This window comes from Tympanuchus pallidicinctus, unplaced genomic scaffold (assembly GCF_026119805.1).
Source record: "Tympanuchus pallidicinctus isolate F22 unplaced genomic scaffold, pur_lepc_1.0 scaffold3, whole genome shotgun sequence".
Lineage (NCBI taxonomy): Eukaryota > Metazoa > Chordata > Aves > Galliformes > Phasianidae > Tympanuchus > Tympanuchus pallidicinctus.
This window is the reverse complement of record NW_026294747.1, coordinates 24145645-24172779: the sequence shown is the minus strand read 5'-3', so window position 1 is coordinate 24172779 and position 27135 is coordinate 24145645. Positions and strand designations below refer to the sequence as shown.

The 27135-nt window shown below is 41.4% G+C and overlaps 1 protein-coding gene across 7 annotated transcripts in view; it reads left to right on the top strand.

The window, feature by feature from the left end:
- The first annotated feature begins 4380 nt into the window (after positions 1–4380).
- Positions 4381–27135, top strand: part of RPAP1 (RNA polymerase II associated protein 1) — a 38777-nt gene continuing 16022 nt past the window's right edge. For 3 of the 7 annotated variants that reach the window (XR_008208902.1, XR_008208903.1, XM_052692516.1), the window contains exons 1-14: positions 4381–4468; positions 8762–9001; positions 9974–10122; positions 10663–10755; positions 12435–12618; positions 14538–14714; positions 15479–15685; positions 19834–19949; positions 20397–20495; positions 20953–21054; positions 22622–22789; positions 23923–24108; positions 25726–25860; positions 26029–26208. Coding sequence is in view for 5 of the 7 variants with exons in the window: in XM_052692516.1 (XP_052548476.1) it covers positions 8776–9001; positions 9974–10122; positions 10663–10755; positions 12435–12618; positions 14538–14714; positions 15479–15685; positions 19834–19949; positions 20397–20495; positions 20953–21054; positions 22622–22789; positions 23923–24108; positions 25726–25860; positions 26029–26208 (2022 nt within the window). In the remaining 2 variants the exon portion in view is untranslated. The other 4 variants (XM_052692511.1, XM_052692513.1, XM_052692514.1 and 1 more) reach the window with 4 other exon arrangements.

Here is a 27135-nt window from a genome sequence, read left to right as displayed (position 1 = left end):
CCTGTAGTACTCTTCAGATGCAATGTTTGAATGACCTGACCATGGAAGCACACTTGCACAACTGCCCCTTCTGACTTCCACAGTGGTCTGTCCTCTGGGGTCTCTGCTGTATGTCAGCTCACTTTTAGTCGGATTTTATTTTGACATTTGTATGAGGTGAAGAAGTCCAGTATGATAGGCATACGTTATATATATCAAGCAAGAAATATCTTTATTTGCTGAAGATGTGTGTTATTTCAGGATATATTCATTTAGTCTGATAAAAATGCCATTTCTATAGAAACAATTGATAAAGCAAACAACCAAGAGGAAATCCCATGCTAACTGTTAAGAACCAACATAATGCCTAGCCCTAGCAGATGCACTGCTAGAGATGAGTAAATACTCTGCTGTTTTGGGCTTTTAAAATATGTAACCTCTTCCCCTCACATGGTTAAATCAATTCACATAGAGCATGGATCCATGCTTTTTATTGGTGAGCACACGGAGGTTTGCTTTAAAATATCTTTGCTTTACATAGCCCTAGGAATCCAAGCAGCCTACAATCAGTGAGGTGCTTTTGTCACAGACAATGCTTTTGTGCTTCCACTCAGCAGGTAGGCCAGAGAACTGCAGAAAAAGCCACCCAAAGTTCTATGGGCGGATCACCATCTCTCCTTTTCTACTGTGCTCTCCCATCAGCTAGAGAGCTGCCATTGATTACTCACAATCCAGTTCTCACACATGCACATTTCTTCAGGAACACACATCCTTTTTTTTTTATTGCCACTTGAAACTCCTGCTGTGCTTTGCTGTGTGTGCTTCCCTGCTTTGCTGGTTTGGGCTCCGACTCTTCCAACTGGATTCCTGTGGAGAAAAGTGTTGATGTGCGCTGCAACCACTAATCTGAGGAACAATACATTACTGTCCCTTCCAAGCTCAAGGCTCAGACCCTTGCAGAATTGAACCTACAGCACAAATAGCAACTTGCTGCTGAATGTTTCTCCCATCAGTCTCAACTCCTTCTTACAAAGAAGAATTTGCAAGGTCTTGAATCTTGGATCTATTCTAACTTATCATCAATCCTCCAGTCCCAGGCAAACCTGTGCACTTCCCACCACTCTGCTTTTCAGCTACTCTGTTCCTGACTTTATTCTCTGTCTTAACTAATTTTTAGGATAACCCGTCTCCTTGGCCGTCTGCTTCTTAGGCAACTCATTGTAATATGCACCTTCTCTGCAACACATACTGTTGCAATTACATGTTTACTCTCTCTAATCTCACTAAGGCCACTGCCATATTGTCTTTGTTGTTATGATCCCTTCCATTTTACAGTTCAATGAGAAAGCATTTGGTTGTAGACTCTCATGCTTCTGTGCTTTGGAAGACCAAAAACATCTACCAGAGAGTCACATACAGCTTTTTGCTTGTGGCAAGCACAAAGAAAGGAGTGAGGAAGCATATTAGGGCTTATGACAAAACTGATGAACTTTTCACAAAACAGCTCTCCTCAAGTGAAGAATGTTTGAGTTTACCTCCAGTGACTCTTACAGATGCTCTGGTGGGAATTTCCCTGCCAGAATAGGTTAGCAGATTCATGCAAGCGTGTAGATACTTATAATTTATAGGATAAATATGAAGATGCAGAAACATGATTTATTGATAGAGCATGAGCTATATATAGCACTCTTAACTGTATTATTAAAACAAAAGGTAAATAATTAATGGAAGGAAGAAAAGATACATAAAGCACAGTCAGTCTTGACAGGAAGTATTCCTGTCTTGCAGTAATTAAGATTAAATATATTTGGAGCACATTTTTTTGTATCTTTCTGACAAAAAAGATTATTTGCTTACTTTGTGTACCCGTAAGAATCACTGTGTGTGGCTGCAGAACTTGTGCAGCCAACGTGAGCAAAACTGGAGAGGAGGGAAATGCTTACAGCTGCTCAGTTTGAACACCACTCTACGCTCAGGATAGAATTACCACCTGTGCATACTGACCAGTTACACCTGGTAAACCCTCAGTTTAGTTTCAGATTAGATACAACTAGTTTTTCTAAATCCAGTTCTGCCCATTCACGTGACAAGTATTGCAGAAAAGTACAGGCTTACTTCAGCAGAAAGCAAGAAACAAAGTTAAGTTTTTTATTAGAATCTGAGAATTACCCAGGCAAAGCAAAATTCTCCTAGCAACTGTTTACATATCTCATATACACATTTCTTGAGTTCAAGAGGAAAAGATGATGAGCAGATCAGCCCTAAGAACAGTAACTCAGACAGGGCCTGTGATGTCTCAGGCCATCTGCTTTGTTGAATTGATTCTGTTCAAGATACATACGGTCAAATATCCTGTAACAATATCAGGATATATATTTTCTCACTGGACATATAGTAACTTATTTACATCACTTCCAAACTAACAATTTTAGCAAGGTCAAAGTGACCTTACAAATAGTTATTAAATTCCCTGGAACAAGAACAGCTCAACCTCATTAGCGGCTGTCCAACAGTCTACACAGTCTCAACACTTAACTGGAAAACATTCCAGTGCAACCAGTGCCAAAGCTTTCCTGTCTTATTACCAAGTAACAGAACCCAAATGTCTTTCTGAGGCCCAAGGCAAATCATTCCTAAGTTTAGTACCAGCAAAGACTCAGAGTTGGAAAGGTCTATTCTCACCAGCACATGTGCCAAACTCTTCAGTAAAATCAATGCCCTCTTGTCTTGTCTAAAGATGAACAGTGCAATAAACTAAAATTTAAGTTCCACCTTTTGCTTCAGACAAAGATTTTAAAGCAGCACTACAAAGTCTTTACTGAGCCACAAGTGATAGTGCACAAAAGCCAACAATGCACCAAAGGGAATATTAAACTTGTCACTTCCAGACACCAGTCCTGTGAATCCACAGAATCCCATTGCTATCAGCAACATCAGACGGTTCTATGGAAAAGGTTTATAGGAACTGCTGCTCTTGAGTTTTAACTACAAAAAACTTGATCAGTTATTTCGAAGTGCATCTTACATCCCAAACCAGCAGAATCTGGAATGGCAAAACTAAGTGCAAGATGGTGGCAGGAGGGAAACAATTGATTTCAGTGAAATGGAGAATTGGACCTCATGTTTCTCAGTCACTGCTATTCCAGAATAGAACACATATGACTTCGATTTCAGTTCCTTAGGGAGTGCAAAGCAGAGCTCTACCATCTGATGAACTGCAGCCCGGCAGGGCAGTATCAGGGAAGCACTCTAAACCCTCTTGAGGCTCTCTTCTGATAATCTCCAAATGTAATTTAGAGTGGATCTATTTATTCCTCCTGCCAGGGCCACCTATAAGCACCAGTAGTAACTGCTCAAACACTCGTGCCAGAATCAGGCAGAAAAATGTCTGCTCAAGAGGACAGAATTGGGCTCACTCTAGGCTATTTAGTTGGTCTAACTGGGCATCATCAAGTGTTTTTGGTGGTTCCTACCTTAAGAAGTTCTTAATGATCTAAAGCAGGGCAGCCTTCAAATTCACCATCTCAGGAACAGTATTGCTCATCAGAAGACTCACAGCTGACAGAGATATTTTTGCCCAGTGTTTTCACAGAAAATTTCCACTTTGTATGAGTTCATCACTGGTTTGCTGCCACTGCTGCAAAGCTGGTTGTCTTTTGATAGGATTATGACTTATCCTAATTTCTATGGAGATTTGTGTCAAAATCGTGTCTGCCAACAGTTTTGCTGTAGCATCTAACACCGTCTTCTGAAGGGATAAAAAGACTGATGAGGACGTGTCACCCCTTACAGTACCACAGCACTCATGGCAAGTCCTCCCCATGCAGCTGGCCCACCTGACTCAGGATCTCCAGTCTACACACAGGTTAAAAAGCTGAAAGGTGGCCAAGCACCAATGCTTCTGGTAGGTACAACTGCTCTCCAGCAGTTTTTAATAGAAGCTGACGTGTATGAATAATAAATGAATATTCAGACATGAATAATAAATTATTGCTCCATTTATATAGCTTTGTGTATCCCTTCTCCTGAAACACCACCACTCTCGAGCACACAAACACCTCTTAATAACGAGAAGGCGCAGATGACACATTTACAGAGATGGCTTTCTGTATGTGTGGGCACACGTTTCCAGGAGCGAGAGCCCTGTAATTACACCTGAGGCGGGACGTGCCTTTGGACCGCACAAACCAAGAGGGATTTAGGGGAAATACTTCAGCGATGAGACCCCTTATCCACCATGCGCCACGCCGGAACACACGCAGCCACATCTCCTCCCCGGGCAGCAGAGATGCGGCATGGCCCGCTAGCCGCGTATCGGAGCTCCTGCGCGGGCGACGAGGGCACAAGGAGCCAGCGCCGCCGCTGAGGGCAGGGAAAATGGCGGCGCCCCGCCCCAGCCTGCGGAGGGAAGCGCGGGCGGAAGTGGCCGCGGAAGTAGCGCTGCGGCGCAGAGCGGAAGTGTTGGCGGAGCGCCGCGGGCCGGGTGCAGGTGAGTGGTGCCCGGGGCCGGCCCGCGCACTGGGCTGTAGCGGCACCGTGGGCCTCGGGACCGCTTCTCGGGCCTGTCTTCGCCTCAGCCGCTCCGCGGCCCCGCCGGACCTATGTCCCGACTGCCCCGAATGCTGGCTGCTGCGGGCTCCCGCTCTAACGGCCCTCTTCAGGTGCACTGTTAGGGCCTGGCTCAGCTCTAGAGGCGTGAGGGCACTTCGCCTCCTCAGCTTGGTAATAGCAAGTGTTACAGGCCTGCTTTGAGCCGTGCCGTGTGATGCTGTCACTGGCTGATAACCTAGAGCAGAGAAATTGTGCCTTTCTCTTGACAACTGGGCTGCCTCGGTGAGGCTGAGGTGTGACTGCTTCTCGCTTTAGTTCTGTATGTCAGCCAGCGAGGTCTGAGGTGTAAACCAGAAATACATTGGCTGGGGGCACTGGTATGGTAGCAGGATTTCTTCTTTGACCCAAACCTAATTTCTTTTGTAAAAGAATGCAGACTTGGATGTTGAATGCAAGTTAGGCTTGAAAATGGGGATAAAAACTGGAAGAGAATGTCCAATTTAGATTGGACGTTAGGAAGAAAATTGTTACAGAGAGGGTGGTGAGGCACTGGCACAGGTTACCCAGAGACGCAATCCCTGTGCCCCATTCCTGGAGACATTCGTGGTCACAGTGGACCGGGCTTTGAGCACCTGATGGAGCTGTAGGTGTCCCTGTTCATTGCAGGGGAGTTGGACTAGATGGCCTTCAAGGGTCTCTTCCTACTCAAATGATTCTGTGACAAGAAGATGACAACATTTAGAAATCGGCAGAATTCTTAGATGAATCTTTGTTTTTGCGTATAGTTGCTGCTTTTCCTTCTTTAACCCTTTCAGATTCATAGCTGTTGTGATTTAAATTATTCTCATGGGCTGTAGATCTCTACTGCTGCAGAAGGAAAAATGCATTGTAAATTCAGATGATCTAAAGAAAATAAAAATCAATATGATAGTGGCTTATATCAAGTAAGTGCATTTTTCTGTAGCCTGGTGGCAAATGTCAAAGTTCTTTTGCTGAAGTGTAGTAGCACTTAGCTCTGGACAAAGCTATGCTTGATTCTTGTGTTGCCTTACATCTGCTGAGGGTAGTGGCAGGGATGGATAACATGTGCCTCAGGTGCTTAAATGCTGCTCCAGGAGAGCCAGAGGTATTATATGTCTGTGCTTTTGTAAAGTAAGTGCAGTCTTTTGTGATGCACTGGTGATGCATTCATTTATGGGAGAGCCCCTTACTGCCCAATTGGCTTTCATCCTCAGGGTGAAGCTTTAGCTGAAATTGGTTAATCCAAGTGTGTCTTGGCAGTTGAAGCAAGCTGTTGCTTTGTTGCCCTCTGTGTTTTTACACCATTTTTTAGTTCAACCTCAACCAGTTTCCAGCTGTATTTGTAAAACTATCTGCAGGACCTGGCAGGCGTTTTAACGACTGTATCTGTGGGCAGTCCAAAGCATATCAGAAAAGTATATTTTGAGATTCTTAGTACAGACAGAGAATATAGCAGCAAATGATTGCGTGTCTGGTGCATGTAGGTGCTCGTGGTCTTTTCACTGCATTTCTGACCCCTTGCAGACCTCTCTAGGACAGCACCCCCCTGGGCTGTGTGTCAGATAGGTGATGGTTCCTTTAGACAAATAGCTTTTGTTCACTTAGCTTTTAAATAGCAGGCTTCAAGATTGGAGGTAACCAAACTGCATAGAGGTGGCATCAGTGCTGCTGATGAATACTGGTAGTTATTTTTCTTACATGTTTTCTTGGAGTGCTGATGGATAAGAATTGTGCTTTATGATGGCCAGGTAAGTGTTCCTAATGTTTTTTAATGGCCTTTGGTGGGTATGGAAACAGGTACTATTAGAAAGAAAACTATTTTCCTTACATTTTTTTAGCAGTCAAGTACAATTTGAACAATTTCTCTTTTGTTGGACTGTAGAAGAATCAAGTCAGAGGCCTTGGTTTTATTAAATTTCTAGACCCAGTTAGAACATGGAAATAGCACGTTTAAGTCTTCTATCTATTTGCTACACCAAAATAGTTGCCACCTCTGTATTACCATCTTATAACAACTTAGTTTTGGATGACTTTCTAACCTCTTAGGCAGCGACCGCAAAATTGTCTTCTTGTGACTAACAATTCTCAAGACAAATGAAAGCAGTTCCAAGCTCCAATTTATTTCTGAGTAATGTAATATGTGGAGACTCAGACAACTGTGTACGTGTGTCCCAGTGTGGAAGAATCCTCTCACAGAAAGGTTAGGAGCACACTTTACTTATAACTAGGCGTTTTGCGTCTGCTAATCCTACTGTCATTGTCCTCCTTTTGTCTTTGAAGCCCAGGATGACAGGGTATGAAACACTTGCCTTTTGATGCATGTGCTGCTGCTTAGGTGTATCAAAGAAGGACTTATCAACAGAAGTATGACCGTAGCAGCCCCTGTTAAGGCTGGCAGCTCCATAAATAAACAGCAAGTGCAGGTGCTTATACTTGGAGTACAAAAAAGGGAGCCATCTGCAGGAGCTGCAATTTTTGCTGTGTGTTTTGAGGGGCACTAGGATTCAAAGGAATGTTTTTGCCTTTTCAGCATTAGTCAGAACTGTGGTGACATCCCAGGTGTTTTTGCTATGTTTTGTGGCAAGATATCAGCATGCTCCAATCCCATCCTGCTCTGAAGTTGCCCCTCACTGGTGAGGGTGTTCCACAGCTGTCCTTGATGGTGTTGACAGAGAATTAAGGCATTTTCACTGTAGGCTGGAGAGAATTTTATGGTTCAGAGTGCATGGAGGAGTTCCCTTGCTGGTATCTGTGCCATATGTATGCTTGGTGTAAATGGAGGTTGTTGTTCTGGGACTCTTGAGCTGACAGCTTTCATTAAGGCCAGTGTGGTGAGATGTCTGATTTTTGAGTAACTAACTCATGGTGCTGGCATCATATGAAGAGGTCTCTTTCTGCAGTAATGAGTGCTGAAGTGAATGGAGTCCCTGGAAACTCAAAGCCTTGGAAAATTCACTTCAAGTTGGTGCACAAAGCTCTTAAATCTGTATGCTTTAAATTCATTTTTTGCACAAAAATTGGGACAGAAAAAAAGATTTTCAACAGGTCTCGTATTGTCATTGGTTTTGCTTGAAAGCTTTGATTAAAAAAAAAAAAAAAAAAAATCACCAAAAAGCTCTGAAACAAAAGAATACAAAACTATGAAACTGCCCAGATCTCTCTTAATTTAGCATTGATGTGGTGAGCAGCCCCATATCTAACTGAGGCTGATTAAGAATGGGATCACTAAAATTGGTATAAACGTTCCAAGCATTGGTCATAAATACTGCATGAGGGAGGTAATTCTTGTGTCTATCAGCATCCTTCCCAGAAGATATCTTCCCACATTCTTCACAATGAAAGATGATATTAGCACAAGACAAACAAAACATTGGTCTCAGGGCAGGCTGTGTCTTCATGGGAGTTGGACTTTGTTTTGGTCTGAGATTAAAACAGAGATTCACTTTGAAGCTTTGCGTTTTGTCGTGTGTACAGGCTGTCCACGTGGTGGATGATCATAGTTTAAAAAATCCACATCCATTTCCCTTTCCAATTTAACAGTAAATCATCACTGAGTCCCGATGGTCTTTTAAACATAGAAGAGATCAAATATGTACAAAATACTTCAAAATACCATGTGTGGGAGGGTGTCAAGTCTGCAGCATTAGTGGTGATCAGTGATTCAATTAGCATGAAATGTATTTGCAAACACTTTACTTGCTGTGTACGAGAGATGGATTGATGGTCCTGGGCTCTGGGAATGAGAGATGGAGAGTAAATTTGCAAGTATTTTCATGGCCGGTAGACCATGAAAGGTGGAAGAGTTGTCTTCCTCATACATTCTGATATGCACCAAGATACAGGTGTTTATAAATACTACTCCCGGCTTTCAACCCAGAACTGGTCTGAGCAGTGAATGGAAATGCTTGGAAATAGCATACCAGCACACCTCCTACCAGGATAAAGACAGTGAAATAGAGTGAACTAAAGCTGAAGTACTAAATGGGGAAGAAAAGCTTTTTGCCTATTAGGACATTGTTTAGCAGTGAAGAACCAGTAAACTGTTTGTCTGGGATGCTGGTACAATTAGTTGTGTCCTGGGGTGGTCGTGAGGGGCAGCTGCGGTATATACAGAAAGAGCAGAGCAGGACAAAAGTGAGTTGTTTTCCCTTATTGCTTCTATCCTCTCCCTAGGAAAGCCAGTTCTGTGACCAGTTTTCCTTGTGTTCAGTAGGTTCCATGTGAATGGTAAGTGGGATCAGCCCACAAAAACAAGACAAGATGTTCTCAAGACCAAAGCCTGGGGAGTCCGAAGCAGACCTGATACACTTTCAAAACCAGTTCCTGGCAGCCAGAGCTTCACCTGCAGTGAAGATTGTGAAGAAAGCAGACAAGAGGAAGGGAGAGGAAAGGAACTCAGATGCTGAGAGACCCCAGCTACAGGACAGCAAGGATGTGGTCATGCTGGACGGTAATTTCCCTTGTGGGGTTCTTTCATAATTACATGTATTTTTTTCTGTCTCTTTCAGTGTTCCTCTTTGCTTGCCCCCATCACCTCTCTCAGCTTGCTTTTTCCCCTGCGTGTGTCTTCCCTGCAATATTATTTATTCTTAGCCTCATTTGAAAATGCACATGTCCAATATTGGTGCCTCTGGTAGAACCACCTTTCCAACACACTGCCTTCAGCCCATGTATCAGCTGTCTGCAGTACTCCAACAATCCCACTGCAGGAGGTATTTCCTGTAATTTGCACTCGTTCAATTCCTGAGTGCTTATTTTACCACCTAGCCAGATCCTGCTCTTAGTGTCTCTGAGATTCAACTCTGCTAACAGTTCCAGCCAGCAGGCTATCTTGATAAGCCTCCTTCCTGTGTTTTTCTTTTCCTTCACCAGCAGTAACTGTAGCACTTGTCATGCACTTAATAGTTTCAAAAACTCAATATTGTTTCTTAAAAGCAACAATTTAAATCTTACAGTGCTTGTTTCCAGGTAAGAAAATATGATCCCTGTTTATGAACAGTGAAAAGCCTTGACTTGCTCCTGATCATGCTAATCATTCACTTGGAGCTGTCAGTGGAAGTGTGCTTTTCTGTGAGCACAAATTGCAAGGATACAATTTGTTTCTTGTATAGTTTTTTGCCTCTTCCTTTAATATTTGAAGTCAGGCCTGAATATACTTTCTCACTTACGCAGCCCTTTGAAATGGCCTTGATGCCAAAACATAAATAATAAAGCTCTTAGGCATATTGCTCTCCAATGCTCAGCACAAGTCAGAGATGAAACTTGTATAATTGTCTTACTGCTTCTTTTTCTTGTTTATTTCTTATCAGAGCAATAATATGTGCTGTTGAAGACTGTTTGGTCTGGTGCCTATTGTGCAGTAGTTATATATGAGTAACTTGGATCTTTTTTCCTTTTTATATTTTTTCTTTCCCCTCCACAGATTTTCCTGATATTCTCCCTGCTTTAACTCCTGGTCCTCCAAAAAAGTCCAAAATCAAAAGTGCCTGTGTCCACTTTGATGATGAAGATCCAGAGGAAAGACTAGAGAATCATGATCAACACATTACAGCAGTCTTCAGCAAAATCATTGTACGTCTAACTTTTATGTGATGCGTATTTTGAATGCTGTGAATTGAGTGGTGGCAGGGATGTAGAGTACTGTTTCTGCTTTTATCTCTGCAACATGATGAAGCAGTAGTAGCACAATAAACCAGCGTCCTGTAGCATTCTTGGGGAAAATTCCGAGTATATTTTTGCTGTCAGTTAAACATGGGTTTGAACCTGCTTTCCAGTTCAGACTGCCCACAGGTCATGCTGCTTGCGTGCAGCTGGGTGCTCTAGTATGAATTTGAGTGAAATTCTGATTCTCTAGTGGGGTGTTCTTGTTGCTGTGTGCTGGCCCAAATTTCCTTTTAGCTGAGTTTTCTGATGGTCAGTGGAGCTGGCAGCGCAGCCTTTTGGAAAATAGCTTTACTTTGGCTCTAAGTAAGCACAAGGTGTTCTGAATCTGATGGCTACATAGAATAATCTTGCAAACTGCTGAGCTGAGAGCTTAGTCTACTCTCAGCAAAATGGTACAAACGTGTCTGGCTATTGTGGTGGTTTTGAGTTGGATTTTTTTTGATGCAGGAGCGAGACACAAGTGCAGAAGCAGTAACCATGCCAGTGCCCACTGGAGACCCATTTCCAAGGATATTTCACCGTTCTGAGATAAAAAGTGAGGTAAGAGCAGGACCAGCTGTTCTATGCTGTCTTCATTAACTATTAAAACTTTCCCACTACAAAAGGCAATGCATGGTGAGTGATAGGACTCAGAATGCATGACTTAACATGCTAGAGATGAGAAGGTGGCTCAGCATCTTCATGGCATTGCTTTCTAGTATAGGAGAAAGTTCTCTTACAGAACTGCCATAAAGTAGGTAGTCTATACCCTTGTATAATCAATGAATATTAAGATGTTATAATTATGAAATAAACAAGAGAGTTAGGCAAAGCAGATTATAATAACACAAAGAGAATAGATAGGACACTTAACCCATATCCTGGGCTTGCTTATGAAACTCCAGCAGAGTGGTTCTCCAGAAGAGATCATTTCCCACTGGCAGTCAGCTCTTAAATGGGTCTAGGAGAGGTGTAGCCAGGCTCCACCCCTTCCAGCAGCACAGGTGAATTGCCTTCACCTCTGCTCACTGGCCGACTCATTGCTCACCTCAGGTGTTCAATCAGAGGTTCAGGCTGTGATTCAGCAGTTCCCATACAACCCTACAGTTAAATAATACTGGAATCCTTTCAGGTTAGGAAAAAAGGCAATCTCCTTCACATAACTTAAGCAGTAAATTTGAAGTAGGTTCAAATCTGCCCTGTTGTTTTTTGCTTTTCTTTGAGGAACAATCTCAGTGAATCTCAGTCTCAGCCCACCAGATTTGCATAAGTCTGTTCTTACTCAGGTTGCCTCTGATTCCTCCTGGAATGACACTTGAATGCAGTTGTATGGATTATCTTTTACAGTGTCTTGCATTTTGAGAAAACGTTTGTTCTAAGGCTGTAAAACTGAAACCTATGGCTGCTGTTGTCAGAATAGTTACTGTAATAGCAAGAACTGCTAGCTGAGTGGGAATCAAATGCTGGAAATTGAATGTCATTGATAGCTGCAGTTGCTTTAAAAAAAGAGTTTAGTTTGAAGGACAACTCTTTTGAGAGGAAAAAGTAGTACTTTTTAAAGCTACCAATTCTGTTTACGTGATGCAGGAGCGTACGAAGTAGCCATTAAACGTTAAGACTGCCTTTTAAGCTTCTTCTCTGGGCTGGGGATATGCAAGAGACTTTTTGCTCAGTGTGCTTTGGATTTCCTGTGTACCAAGCTGTTCAGAGCCTTGGTCTTCTATTGCTTAGGCGAGCAGCACAATAATTTAGTCAGGATTACTGTAGCACCACTTGCCCATTTCTTACTGTGTAAATCTTTTCACCCTGGTGCTCTCTAATCACCTTATAAGAAGCCTTTTCCAAGCATGTGGTGAGCACAGTACAGTACTGCTCCATTTATCCTCAGAAATGCAAAGTATTCATCTATGTGGGGTTTCTAAGCAGCAGGAGATCTGGAACTGTTATGTTTGGTGATATTTTAGGTATACTTTCCTGGCCTCAATTCACTTACGATTAATCATCTTTTCTCTCTAGGTAGCAAAAACATTCATATGTTTTATCTCTGTTCTAGCATTAAAATATTAAAATAGAATAGCACACATACAGAAAAGGGCAGGTGGCTGCCAGTAGCTTCTCCCATGTCACATCCCAAAGTGTTTTTTGAAAATGTCTTTAGGATCAGATCTATACACTTGTTAATGCCAGGTGTGTGGGGGAGTCTGAAGGAGAGTGGTGACACATAGCTTCCTTGTTTGCAGGTGAAGGTGGGATCTGGAAGAAAAAGCATCTTTGCACAAAAGATGGCAGCAAGAAGAGCTGCTGAAAAGCCAGCAACAGCTCCCTCTGCTGAGTGCACTCAAATAGCATCAGCTTCTCTGGACGTTCTGAATCCTGAGGGATCAGCAGAAGAGGCACCAGGGGCTAATTCCAGCAATGGGGACAGTAAGTGGAGAAGGTTCTGCTTATACAGCCTACTATACTTCCATAGCTTTAGTAACTGTTACATTACTGCACCTAGTCTTTAAGTCAGAGAAGCACTATTGTCCTTAGTTCAGAAACTGTGTTCACTTGGAAGATCTCTAACATGGCAAGGATTTGAAATGGCCAGAGATCCAAATTAAAATTGTAGAGATAGAGTAGCTGTATCACTCTTTTTTTTTTGTTGTTGTTTTTACACAGGGTCAAATAGATTTCTTTTTCAAGGCTTTTGCCCTCCTTTTCCTTTGTTTGTCACATGTAAAGTATTTCTTGTTCTGTCAGTAGTTTCTGCAATTTTTGGAGAAGGATTCATCTTGTGCATGACCTCTGATGCAGGTCCTCATTCTTACCTACCTAGAAATTGAAAGCTCAATCTTCCATCACTCTCTGCTGTGCTGTGAGACTGTCACATTGCTCCATAAGGAATGCTGTGAGGCAGCACTGATGAGTCAGTGCCACCTCCAGCAGTTATTTATCTGACAGCACTGTGACAAGGAAAGATGAAACCAATTCAAGTGGTACTGGCATCTCTAGGTGTGCAGGTGTCTTGGGCAGTCTTATCTGCTTAGGACCAATATGTCTGTCTTTTTCCCTGACATCCTCTTTTTCACATTGGAACGGATGCCAGATGTCGTCTGAAGGTTTTCACCATCTGAGTAAGGTTTCTGTTTATGCTGACCCCTCTCAGAATTGGTAAGAAAACCCTGAATCGTGCTGTGTGTGCACAGATCCACCATTGAGGTCCATTACTGTGTTTGCTATGTACCCTGTTACAAGTGTGCACATGTACTACTGTCTGAGAAACCCTTTGAGAAACAGTTGTCCTCTGGCTGTGACCCTCTTGAAGTCAGAGAACACTGATAGATGTATTAATACAACTGAGGGATCAGCAAATTGTGTGTCCTCCTCTGCCAAATTGCGGAGAAGAGTTTTTGAGAGAGGATTGCTAGAAGCCACAAAAGAAGAATAGCCATATTTCTTGTAGTGCCTGGTAGCAATCAGGTGAGTTGCTGAATGGTAAAAAGTTTAGTGAATCTCTTACCAGACCTTTCTGTCTTCTCATTTCTTTTTGTTCAGTATGCAAGACAACTGCTGTGGAAATGACATCAGACCTTAGTGCTGATTGAACAAGAGTTGATGTTTTCATGGGCTGGTTTAGGGTCACGGGTTATCCAGGTTGCTACGTGGAGCATGTGAAAACCCAAACAAAACAATATGTGGAATAAAGCTACAAAGACAAGTCCTTGTACAGTGGGCCAGCAAGAGAGTCTGGCTCAGTTTGACCAGAGGAACATGTTATCCTACCGCTATGGTTAAATGAAATGAGCCCTTAGATCAGGTGATAAAGGAGACTTGATTTTGTTCAGAGTAGGAGAAATATCTGCCCTTCTGCAGCTTCTGCTATGTTTAACCTTTAAAGTGAATACAGAAAGTTGCTAGAGGAAAGCTTGCCTGTTTTGGGGGTGGATTCTGTATCACACTGGAAACTGGGTTACACAGTACTTTTCATTCTCTTTCTTGCTCAGCAGGTACCAGTTCAGGTCTTCTTGGGCAGAGAAGGAAGCTAACTCAAAATAATATCCTGATTTGTGAATTATGCGTGAATTTACCTTTTGTTGCTTTGCTTTAAAGAAACAAAATATTTTCTTTTCTGTCCCTCTCCAACTCCTAAAGAAACAAGAAAGAAATGGTGTTTTATTGATACATGCGATGAAAACCTGAAAGCCCAGATCACTTAATTTTGTTTCCAGATAAGCTTCTTTGCACACTTTTTAATTTGGCTTCTAAGGTTTCAGTGCAGGCTTGCTAATGACAAAATCTAAATGACAGCATTATGAGCTCAATACTTAGTGACTAACTGCTTTATTTGCTGGATCTTTCAGATAAAGCTGATGACGTTTTCATCTCTCAGCGGCCTTGTATCATAACGGGAGAGGGGCTTGGATGTCAAAAGAGTGAGCAGGAAGCTCAGGCTATTCATGAAGAGAATTTAGAGAAACTACAGTCCATGTCCCAGGAAGAGATCCTGAAGGAGCAGGAAAGGCTTCTGGCTCAGCTTGGTATGTGCTTCTTGGAGTGAATTCTCCTAGAAGTATGAAAGCTTACTGTACACACTGGTGTCTTGAAACTTCAACAGATTTGCAGATCAAAGTTGGGAGCTTAGGATCACTAGTCATTGCATATGGAGATAGCTAAACCTCCATCTCATATCTGTATCATTGTGAATAAGAATCAAGTGTGAAGAAATTTGAGAGGAAGCTTAGTTGAAGACCGTCCCGTCTCGCCTTTGCTGTGGAATAAGATGGTCCATGCACACAGTTACTTTGCACATCTGATACCTGGCTACATGTATGTGTATTGAGGACCTAAAAGATAATTCTCTGAAGCAGATAAGAAAGATTGCCATAGTATGCCAAAAAATGCCAAAAATTATTGCCATTTAACTTCACTAATTATAACAATGGCATGTATATGAAAAATACCTTGTTTTTGCGCTTTCATTTTATGACTGATCTGTGACCTTTGCTCCTTGTCTGTACTGCTCAATCACTAACAGATTGTAGTGAGGCAAACACTTGGAGTTTAAAAAGGGAAGGATATATACTATTTTTTTTTTTCAATTGGTAGACCTCAGCTTATGTGCTGAACATAAACAGTTAAATGCCTCATTTGAAAACGAGTGACAGTTGGCAGAGAAGAAGGGATTTGTGGAATGGGATTCGAAAGACTAAAACGCAAATGGCAGGACGTAGATGTATCTGTAGATGTCTTAGGTATTTTGAGGCTGACACTTATCTGTCCGTCTCTTTGTCAATATTTGCAGATCCCAGTTTAGTTGCTTTCTTAAAGTCACGACGCAGTGGTAATGTAGGCCAGAAAAACGAAATAAAAATGGAACAGAACAGACCGGAGGAGTTTGTGGAATCTCTGACTGTGCCTCAGTGCGGTGTAGGAACGTCACTTGCCATGCAGGAGTCAGGTCTGGAAGAATCTGTAAGGAGGGATGAAAATATGAAAATGGAAATCACAGGTAAGACACGTAGTACGTATCGTTAATGTTCTGAACGTAAATGTAAGGTTTTTTATGGTGTTTGCATCGACCCAGATTAGAGTTCTGTGGAATTGTTAATTTGTTAATTATCCGAATCAGAATTTGATCATGATATTTAAAGATTTTTGAGTTCAAGGAAGAGCATTCTGGTTTCTAGCTGAGCTCTAGATTAGAAGGATGATGCACTACATAATGGAGGTGGTGAGCCATGCAGTAACAGGTCTTGCTTTATTTTGGAAACTTGTTCTGAGATCACTTGAAGGAAAATGTGTTTTAAAAGTAAGCATCGTTGCTGTTCTCGTTTAGTCATGTAAGCAGAGAAATAGAAGAGCGTGATATTCAAGCAGCACTTGATTCTCACTGATTTCTTTTCACTGGGACAGTTGGTGGGTCGATCTCCCTAAAAAGACTGGCTGTTGTGCTCACAGGATAGCATGGAGATGACAGCCCATTAAATAGCTCATATGGCACGTTTGTCTGAATGTGAGACTGCTCCTGGTGGCTCCACTGTGTGGCTTGTGTCGCAGAGCCCATGCAAACATTTCCAAAAGTTATGGTTCTTTCTTTTGTGTGCTGTGGATGGAAGGAGATGCTGACTTATTGAGAGTTCTTTTCTTTCAGAAGAATCGTACAGAGCTGTTGCATTTTACAACGATGTTCTAATACTCAATTTTACCTTGTATATTTTGATGATAGAAGAGTGGTGATGTATCTAAAAGAATGAAGATGTAGAAGTTTGTAGATGGGAATCTTTATCTTTGCCATCCAACTGGCAAGAGACCTGAGTGTGTCTGTATGCTCACTTTGATATCAGAATTGCATTCACTGAGGTTTGCGTGCCTGTGAATCTCCACGTTATTCACATCTCTTATTTTCCTTACTAAATGACACAAGGAGTCTTTGCTGAGTTACTAGAGGAGGATTTTACCTCTTGCTTAATTAACTACTTGTAAGTATTGACTTACTTCAGTTGTGCTAAGGAAGCCTGCACTGATGCTGTGTTGGATCTGCAGTTTCTATGCTTATGTGAGAAGAAAGCTGCTTTCTTGCAGGCAGCTACAACAGTCTTTGTGTTCTTCATGACAGCCCAAAGAAGCATTTATCCCTCATGTTTCTCTTATTGTTGCTTTCTTCTTTGGGTTTTTTTCTGGGGGTTGGACTCGATGATCTCTGGAGGTCCCTTCCAACCCCTACAATTCTGTGATTCTGTGATTCTTTCCTTAGTTAGGCTCCCACTCACATCTTCCAGAACACTTTTGTTTGTAGCGTGTGTGAAAGAAGCATCTCTTCTTTATTAGCATGCGTTTCTTCCAATTTCGTGTTAATCTTTGGCTGTCTTCATCTCTTGATTCTCTCTTCTGATGCATTTTTTGTCTCCCACTGCAACATGCAGTCTGATTAAAGAGGTCTCCAAATCTCTCTTGGATTTTAGCTTGGTGTTTGCAAGAGATAACAAGTGTTTACCATTTTCCTGATGGGAGGGATGAATCTGTGTGTGTGTGTGTACATGTGCAGGAGAAGGAAAGATGATTAGCCTTGTACTCAAGAAAACACTTTTGCTGTTTCTCCCAGGTCTCTGTTTTTCATGAACTCGCATTAATCAAAATAACAGGCTTTAATGCCTTTCCCAGAACAGTTGAGTGCAAAAGTAGCATCAGATTAAGTGACTTTCTCTTACTCATAGGAGCAATAGGAGTGGGCTGTTTAGCTGTAGAGACTGAACAAAATTGTAGTAGTGCTCTTCGAAAAGCTCAGTGTACAAAATGTGTGCTGATAACATCTTTTACTGCTACAAGACTGCAGACTGAAGAAGAAATGGAGTTTTCCTGGAATATTTGAAATAACAAAGAAAGAGTGATTTAGAATGCTGTTAGGAAACCAAGGGAAGCCTTTCTAGCCCATCTTGACCCACAGGAGACATAAAACATTAATTTGACTTTCTAAAAAGGTGTTGGGATTTTGCATTTGCTGGTGCCCAGAATTTAACTCATCTGAATAATCTGGCAGAAACAGTCATTCAGAATTTCTTAAGGATGAGGATGATGACACAAAAGAACAGGATTGCTCAAAAGTCAAACTTGCCTCTCTAATGAGATAAAAGGCAACTGTCTCTAATAAAGAAGACAGTAAAGCCTTTATGTAGCAACTTCTAATCTTATCAAATAGAAAAACAAACCCTGGCACCAAGACAAAAGGGAAAGCAAACAAGAAAAGGAAGCAGTTGGTTGGTAGTCTTTAATATAATGCAGCTCTGAAAAGTTCAGTACAGATTTTGCGTTCAAACTGCCAGCTGCTGTTTCTGTAAATGGTTTTCTCAGTAACTGAGCAATCTGCTGATGCCTTGGAATGTATGTCTGTCTTTCCTTGTTGACAAGATCAGAATGCTACAGGCTGATGATAATATGCGTAATCCTATTCATAGAATGATTATCCAGTTTAGTGATTAATGGAGAAGGAAAAAACTATTTATTGAATTACAAATGTCAATCGATCTCTTTTTTTTTTTTTTCCTGTTGATTTTTATTTCCTCTGGTTTTGCATCAACCACCTACAGACATTCCACTTTCTTACATATCAGATGCTTTTTTCCATCAATTAAAATGTGTGTTGAGCCTTTGGCTGAAATTCTGTGCAACAGCTTTCTGGCTGGGGAAGATAACTGTGTACTTGGTTCCTTGCCTGACTCACTGCCACGTTGATCATAAGGGTGAAGCTTCATCCTAGAAATGATGAGTGCCCTTTCTGAAAGTTTATTTGCTAATTGGAGGAAGGTAGAAAGTTGGGTTTCAGGCCATTTATCAGCAGGGAAATCTCTGATGAAAGAAGAGCATCTCAGTGGGACACTCTGTTGTTCACAAGAGAAAACAAGAGCATTAGGATTAACAGCTACAGTGCAAATGAATTCTGGTCTTGTTTTGCTCCAGTAGGAGTGATGATCGTGCTTTCCATGCCCTCAGTCCGCCTGCTTCTGTCACTGAGTGATTTCTCTTGAGATAGCAAGGACTTGTTAGTTCTCCTTTCTCACACCAGCCCGGGACAGTTTTGTACTAGCAAGGCATTAGCTGTGCTAGCATTTAGATAATTTCCACTTAAATCTCTCCTGCCCATTCACTTGTCATATTTTTCCATGTGCTGATCTTAGGGCAATTCTTGTGTTGTCAAGCAGAAATGTATTGTTTCTCAAATTGTTCTGGTCAAAACTCTTTGACAAGTTAAATCAGTCATTTCTTCCTGTAGTGCCTTCACCTCTGAGATCCTTGTTCAACTGCCCCATTTTCCCACTGGGCTGTTTCTCAGTTTCAGTCAATTTTTCTCTTATCATCATTATTATTATTATTTCTTTCCTTGCAAATTGATTTCCTCAGTTCTTTAGAGGGAGGCACAGAATAGAGAGTAGTAATGGAAGTGCCATGGAAGCATGAGTGGTAGCAGTGGTGTGCTCCCTTCAGTGTACCTAGGCTGACACTATCCTGGCTTCTTTAAAACCATATTTCGTGCCAGGCCAGTAATTCATTTAGCCTTCTTTGCATTGCTACTGTTCTTGACTCCCCTAATGCTTCCCTTCTTGAATGATACTCATTTAATTGGCAAAAGTAGAGCTGATATTTTCTGCCCTTGTTCTGAACATTTGGCCTTATTTGTGTCCCAACTTTCATTCAGTTTCACCCTAATTAGTGTTCTCTGTGGATTTTGTTACAGTGCTGCATAATTTCTCTTCTAGCTCTCTTGAAGGATGAAAACAGCTGTCTTTGATGTTTATGCATCAGTCAGCAGTTCGTTAGAAAATTGTTTTCTCCTTATTTTACATGGATCCTTTATTTGATATAGACTTTAAGCCAAGTGGGTTTTCAAGTAGGAAATTTGCGCAAGAACTTCTTTACAGTGAGGTGACGGAGCACTGGAACAGGCTGCCCAGGGAGGTGGTGGAGTCTCCTTCTCTGGAGATGTTCAAGACCTGCCTGGATGCCTCCCTGTGCGACCTGCTGTAGGGAACCTGCTTTGGCAGGGGGGTTGGACTCGATGATCTCTGGAGGTCCCTTCCAACCCCTACGATTCTGTGATTCTGTGAAATAGGATTTTCTTCATCTTTGCTCTGGAAGGTAAGGCTGTCATTTTCTCTCCCGAAGATGATGATCTGCCTGTGAAGCCAAGGAAAGAATGGATTCATATGGACAACGTGGAGTTTGAGAAGCTGGAGTGGATGAAAGATTTGCCTTCACCCCGGCAGAAGAAAACTAAAAAGGTTTAAAAGCAGAAACTGATTTTTTTTTCTTGTTTCTGAATTGTCTGGTTCATGTTTCTCACCAGTGACAATTTTGAAGTTTTCTTAAATAATCCCCTGGTTTCTCAATCTGAGAGATTTTGTAAGGCTGAGGGGAGACCCAGTGTTCTTCACAGGGTGGGATGCTATATGATCACTTTAGCCTATAGTGTCAAAGAGAGCTACGAAGTGAGAGTTTGATAACTCTCAGATGACCTGTGGTGAAACAGGTCTGAAAGCTAAGAAAAGAAAAAAAAAAAAAAGTGGAATAAATTTTTTTTTTTTTTTTTTTTTTTTTAAGAATCTGAGATCTGATTTGGGGAGTTTGTCAAATCAGCTGTTAGGTGACACCTCAGAAATTTTATGTGGTGAATAGAGTAAGGCAATAAAAATAATCTTTCTCTCCCTCCACCATTTTCTTTATGCCAGGGAATGCAAGCTCGATTCAGTTTAAAAGGAGACTTGATTCCTGCAGATGCTGATTTGCCTACTCATCTAGGTCTGCATCACCATGGAGAAGAGGCAGAGGTAGGTGTAATGAAGCAGAAAGGAAAGAGCACATCCATTTCCATTTTCTGTGTTTATTTTGTCAGATTCCTTTTGTGTCAAGTTGTTTTAGTGACAAAAACCTCAAGAAAGTGTAGATGGGTGGTTTCCTTTGGAAACAAGCTTCTGAAGCGAAGTTTAGTTGCCATGCACTAGCTTGCTTTCTTTGTTTTCAGACAACTCTGTTAATGTTTTTCTTCTTCAATGCCATTAAGGATCTGTGGTGATGGAAAACGAGTACACGTCCTTTTTTAAGTACAGTTTTCTCCCATTACGTCATTTATTGCAATCTCTTCTGCAATTGATGTGAAACAGCAAACAAAACTGTGTTGCAATTTATCTCCTGTTATGCACTATTTACAGCAAATCTTATTTTAAGGGGTCTGTTTTTGTCTATACTCGGTTGTTTGTTGTTTTTTTCTTTTCCTCCCCCATGTAGAGGGCTGGTTATTCTCTCCAAGAGCTCTTTCATTTGTCTCGCAGCCAACTTATTCAGCAGAGGACACTGGCCCTGCAGGTCTTGGGTCGTATTGTTCAAAAGGTAAGTCACTTCCATAGAACTCCACCCCATAGCTGACATTTCCACTGCATCAGGGTCCAGATTCTCTGATGCTAGTTGTTTGTCTTCTGTTTTAATGCAGGTGAACAAAATCACTGACAGAGTGTTTCTTTTTACACCAAAGATCTCACTGCTAAGAAAAGTTACAATGTTGGTACATAGCAAATTGAATTTCAGGATTCTCTGCAGGAAGAAGCTTTGTAGCTTTCAAGTGTTGCTCAGCAGCAGTGCTGCAATTTATGTTCTTCTGTTTCTTTGGACTGAGTTATTTTTACAGTGTTACTTCTGTGGCAAAAACTCCCATTTGCAGTGACCCTTTAGTTCTTGTTGCCTGAGCCAGCTATGTGATGTGATTGTTCTGTAGGTGGTGAAAATGAGCCAGCCTAATCTTACAGTGGAGGGCATAAAGCAATATGAATATTTAGCTCCACGCACTTGCCCACCCAACTCTTGGGGGAAGTGCTAACCTTCCCTTTAACAGCAGTGGAGGCTGAGATGAAGTAGCAGCATGATTTTGAGAAGAAAGATGGGGCAGAACAGGATGAAGTAATAATATGTGTCCAGACGACATAAGAAAGCAAGCTTTTCTGCATTAAAGAAGTGGAGTTGTATTTTCTCTTCTCCTCATTCTCTAGAGAGGCACAAAACAACTTTCCTAAAACCTGTTCTGTTGGAAACAGCTGACTTGCCTAAAGCAGCAGCAGCATCATTATGGTATAGTCGTAGACTACTCAAAGATGGAGTCCCACTATTGATCTAAGCAGAAAAGAACTTCTTGTCCTCCAAACCAAATAGGAAATATACCACAAATTTACAGAAATACCATAGGAATGTGCAATTATTCTCTTAGAACTTTTCTTTTTTTCTTGGCCTGGCCCTTGAGTCATAGAATTTTAAGTGGGAAGAGGTGTTTGTAGCATGCAAAGCAGGGTGTACATCCTGGCGGATTCCAGTCTGCACATTGTAATTGCACTTGGGGTATGTGACCCTTCACTTATGCAGAGAGAGAGTATGTAATGCAGAAACAGGAGCCATTCATCCATAGGCAATGTTCCCTAGAAATCAAAATGTTCTCTCGTTTATGTTATGAGCTCTTACCAATTTCTAACCTACTGTATGGGGCAGCGCTGGAATTTGGCAAATCTGCATCAGTTTGTGATGTCCTGAAGTTAGGTAGCATGGAAGACTCCTAACTGATGTAAACAGCAGGTGGTCAAAATCTGACTCAGGTGCCTAATTTTATGGTTTTTAAGTGGATTTTCCTGCATGGCTGGCACTGTAGGTCTTTGAGGATCCTTGAAGTCTTAAGCATTTCTTCTGTCCTTTTATATCACTACTTTGGACTGAATGATACAAAATTTTTCTGTCCCTGTAGATGGTTCTAAAGTTTCCTTGGAGAATACCCAGTAGAGCACTTGGTTGTGCTGACTGCACAGTGTAGCTGCTTTGCAGTAGAACTGGGAAGAGACAAACATGCAGATGTTAAATTGTACACAGTTGAGGTGAGACAGCTTTAACATCATCTCTGTATGGTATGTATACATTGCAGGCCAGGGCTGGAGAATTTGCTTCCTCCTTGAAGGGCAGTGTTCTGCGTCTGCTTCTCGATGCTGGATTTCTCTTCTTGCTACGCTTCTCTCTGGATGATGCTGTGGATAATGTCATGGCAGCATCTGTTGGTGCTCTCCGAGCTCTGCTGGTGTCATCTGATGATGAGGTGAGAAAATCATGACGTCCCTGGCTTTGGTTTCATTCTGAATCATCTGAATAATTTATAGAATCAGAATGAAAAGAGAGGTAAGTAACTTCTAAAAAAGCCTTGCTGGATGGGTTAGCTTAATGGTCAGTAGAATGCTATTTCTGTGCTTTGGGACAAAGGACTGTACTACTCAAATTCAAGAGATTCAGTCCTCTTTTCTCCTATTTAAATGAGTTCTACCTATGATTAAATTCAGTGCATACAGTTGTGCTAGTTCTCTTTCTTCTTGACACCTTTAAAATATAGAGCATGTTACTTCTAGCGTGTGTGTACGATTTATTTTTAATACAACCTCTTCTGTTGTTGTTCTGTTTTGCTGTGCAGTTTTCCTGCTTCTGAACAAATTAGTGACTAAGTATTATCCCTGCTTTGCTGCTTTGTCAGGCCTCACAGTAGTACTAGCCTCTCTCCATCATTGTCCATCATTTGTTGTTCTCACATACTTTTCTTTCACTATTGTATACCTATTTTTCCATTCTTATGGGTTTTTCTCCTTGATGCTTTTTCTCTTGTTAGAAAGCTGGAACTTCTTTTGGATGTTCAGATATACTGGACCTTGAACAGCAAGGTTAAAGAGTCTTCCTGGTTGAAAAGAAGCAGGCCATTGTGGGCAAAGCAGACTGTGGCCTGTGTTTCAGGTTCCTTTTATGTTAAGCTGCAAAGAGAATGGTGCTAGAAAAGAGTGGTTAGATCTCTAGAAGCCTACCATGCAGACCCAGAAATGGGAATGGAGCTAATAAACGTCAAATTCCAGTTTAACTTCTAGAGCCCTTGGTGGTTATTTATTTTTATTTTAAACATTTTTCAATTAAGCTGCATTTCTGTTCCTTGTCTAGTGAATTTAATTTGTGTCACATTAATTGCTTTTCATGATTTCCCAAGTGTCTGTGGGTCATAGATTAAAGTCACTTCTCTGAAAAATCATTTCATCTACTTGTAAATGTTTAGAGTATCCTTTATTGTGTTCCTATTTTCCTGAGTTAGGTGGAAATCCGTAAGGCATCCTGTAATTCTTTTTTTTTTTTTTTTTTTTTTTCTTCTTATGTGATCTCTTTGTGAGAGATTTTTGTGTGCTTTTACTCTCCTCATAGAAATATCTTGATTGCACTTTCTCATGGTACCAAGGGATGGCTGCATTCCCGTTTGTCCCCAACAATGAGGAAGAAGAAGAGGAAGAAGAAGAAGAAGAATTAACTGGAACAGAGAAGTCTCAGAATAAAAAACAAAAGGATGAAAACAAGCCAGATGCAGACGTAGCCCGTTACGACGTTGTAAAGGTAAGCACACAGCTTGGCCTGAAATCTTTCTGGAATAGACTGTGCACAGGGCTGTGTGCACTTGGGAAATGTGTACTCTTCTGTGTGTGTTAGTAGTGTTATGAACATAAACTAGAACATTTCCTTGGCTGTTGGATGTCCTGTTTCTGTCATACGTTATCAGTAGTGTGAATATATTAACCTCTAAAAATGTTGAGACTTGACCAGTGTGGTTTCATCATTAACTATCTCTAGCTTCCTGTAGGGAAATTGGCAACGAGCATGCTGATGACCATGGTTTGTTGAAAGATTGAATGCAGACATGATTTTCATGTTCGCTTACTTGAGCTTGAAGTGAAACAGTTCCAGACACTACTAAAGTTAAGCAAGAGAATTACAGCTGCATAGTTCTGAATTAGAATGGTACAATGCCATTCTCTTTGCATTTGATGCAATGACTACTTAGCATTTCCCTAATATCACTCTTCATGTTGCATCTCTCAGAATCAGTGTCGCATATGCCAGGGATGCGAAGTTTAGCTTAAATATGAGATCTAACAACAGTAATCTTTACCATCTCAAACTCCACCCTGCTGAAGCTGCTGTTGTTAAGGTCCGTGGTCGCATCTCTTAGTCTGTGTATTTGAATGGCAAATGGTTATAAACTTCAGTGGGCAAATGAATTACTGTACTTAGATATCTGGTTTCAGTTAGTGACTTTGTGAGTTCAGATTTGTTCTAATTGGCTGTGCTGCTTAAGAGGCTTAACAAAAGAGATGTAGATAAGAGATGAGGTCAGTTTGTCACTCTGCAAACAGTTACATGGTTTGAACTCAGAAGAGATTTGGCATAAAATTCTGTGTTGTTCCAGCTGTTGTGAAATAAATTCCATTTCACACCTGCTAATTGGTTGTTACATCCCAGCTCCACATATTGGAAAAATAATATTTAAACGAGCAGCTGAATCCAGTCAAACATAGAGCTTCCGACTTGCCTGGCTGCAACTTTTAAAAGTATCAGTCCTATGAACTCAAGTGTTGCACCTTTTCCCTAAACTAGAAGTGCATAACACTATCACTAAGATTGATTCTTACCATAGTCACTGATCTTCTGCTCTGTGAGCAATACAGAATCACATAATCCATCTGCATCTGTCTTTTTTTACTGCAGAATAGAAACTGGTATCTGTTCTCCACTTCTGTTAGCTTTCTCCAATGTGACAAGCACTGTCAGGACTAAAGAAAGAGTACTGTGTTAGATGAAGGTGGTGGCTAGCCAAAATGAATCGAAAGCCATGAGAACCCTTTTCAGCCACATTACATTTTAATAGTCATTTGTAGAGAGGTATTCCCTGCTACTTGCAGTTTCAAACTCTGGAGAACACAACTATCCAAAAAGCTCACTGGTGGTCTGATACAGAACAAAAGTTCAGATGTTCCTGCTCTGTTGGGCCAACTTTTGATTGTTTGCTAGCATACTAGCTTGCAAATCTACAGAAGCTTCTCTCTTCATTTCCCCAGTGGTAATTTTAATGCTTTCTATTTGCAAAAGATTTACGTGCATCTGCTTTTCCCTTCCTGCGACTGCTTCTCAGAGAGCAGTTAATAAGAGCATAATGAATATTTTTTTTCCTTCCAGGGACTTCTGAAGACACGGATTCAGCACCGGCTGAGGTATATCCTTGAGGTGGTACGACCTGTTCCAACGGTTGTCCTGGATATCCTGCACATCCTGACTCGCATAGCAAGGCACTCCTCTGAAGCATGCATCCAGGTAAATCTGTTATTGTACAGGAGGAATGGTAGGAAAGGATTTGAACAAGGGAAGAAAGAAGCAGATGAGGTTATGACAAGGAGATAAGACAAACTTGGGTGTTCTTTATGTATGGCTACTGGAATTGCATGCTTTCAGCTATTTGTGGTGCCTGCTATTTCTCTGCAGCTGCTTGACTGTCCTCGGTTGATTGAAACCATTGTCAGGGAATTTCTCCCTACTCGATGGGATCCTCATGTGGCTGAACCAGGATGTTTACTCACCAGTCTCCATGGAGTTGCTTGCGCTGCTGCTATGAAGTTCATCAGAGTATTGGCATCTGGAGGCAGAAGTGCAACAGCCAGGCTGGTGAGTGATTATCAAAGAGCTTTTCGGTTATCAAATACCATTGTTTTCCGTGCCTTGCTTCCTCACTAATGATGGATAATTAACTGGGGGTGGCTAAGCTGAAGAACGTGATTCAGACCTGACCAGTACATATGAAACTGGGAGATACGTGGTTAGGGTTCCTGTTTCAGTCTCCCTCTATGGTGAATGGAAGCAATAGGGCCACTTAAATGAGTAAGAGATTGAAGTATCTGACATACAGCTTTCAATCTTTCCCTGTAATTGCTTAGGCTTGGCAATAGAAAGCTGGTGATGATGTGTATTTTGTCGAGGGAGTAAAGAAAACAGCAAAATTTACCCTTTCAGTGGATATACTAATGAGAAGCAGTGAGCACAAGTTGAAATAAAAGACAGTTAAAAATAGAAATTTGCTTCTGAAGTGAAAGTGGTGAAACTAGCAAAAACAGGTTGCCCAAGGCTGCAGACTTCCCATCTGTGAAGAAATCCAAAACTCTGCTGGACCTAGCTCTGAGCAACCTGCTCTAAACAGAGAGAACTGCTGTCTCCAGAGGTCCTTTCTGACCAGCAACTTTTCTGTGACTCTGTGAGTCTCCAATTAGACTTGCTGGTGGTTCAAGCACAATGTAGCTCTTAACTACAGTCTCTGTGAGGTTACCTCTATAGGTATTTTCTGCCATTTGCAGGGAAACCTCAGAAATCTCTTTTAAGACAGAGTGTGAGCTGAAATAAAGAAGCCAAAATAATCCTTGTGAAGAAGATGCATGTATGTGTTCTGAAGGAATTGTTGACAGTATTACAATGTGTCTTCTGTTGTATAGCACTGGGGAAGCTATTTCAGTCTTTTCTTTCCTTTTTTTTTTTTTGAGGTTGGAAGGTCTGTGTAGTGCAACTATGAAAAATCATGTAGCACAGCTCAGTGATACTGGC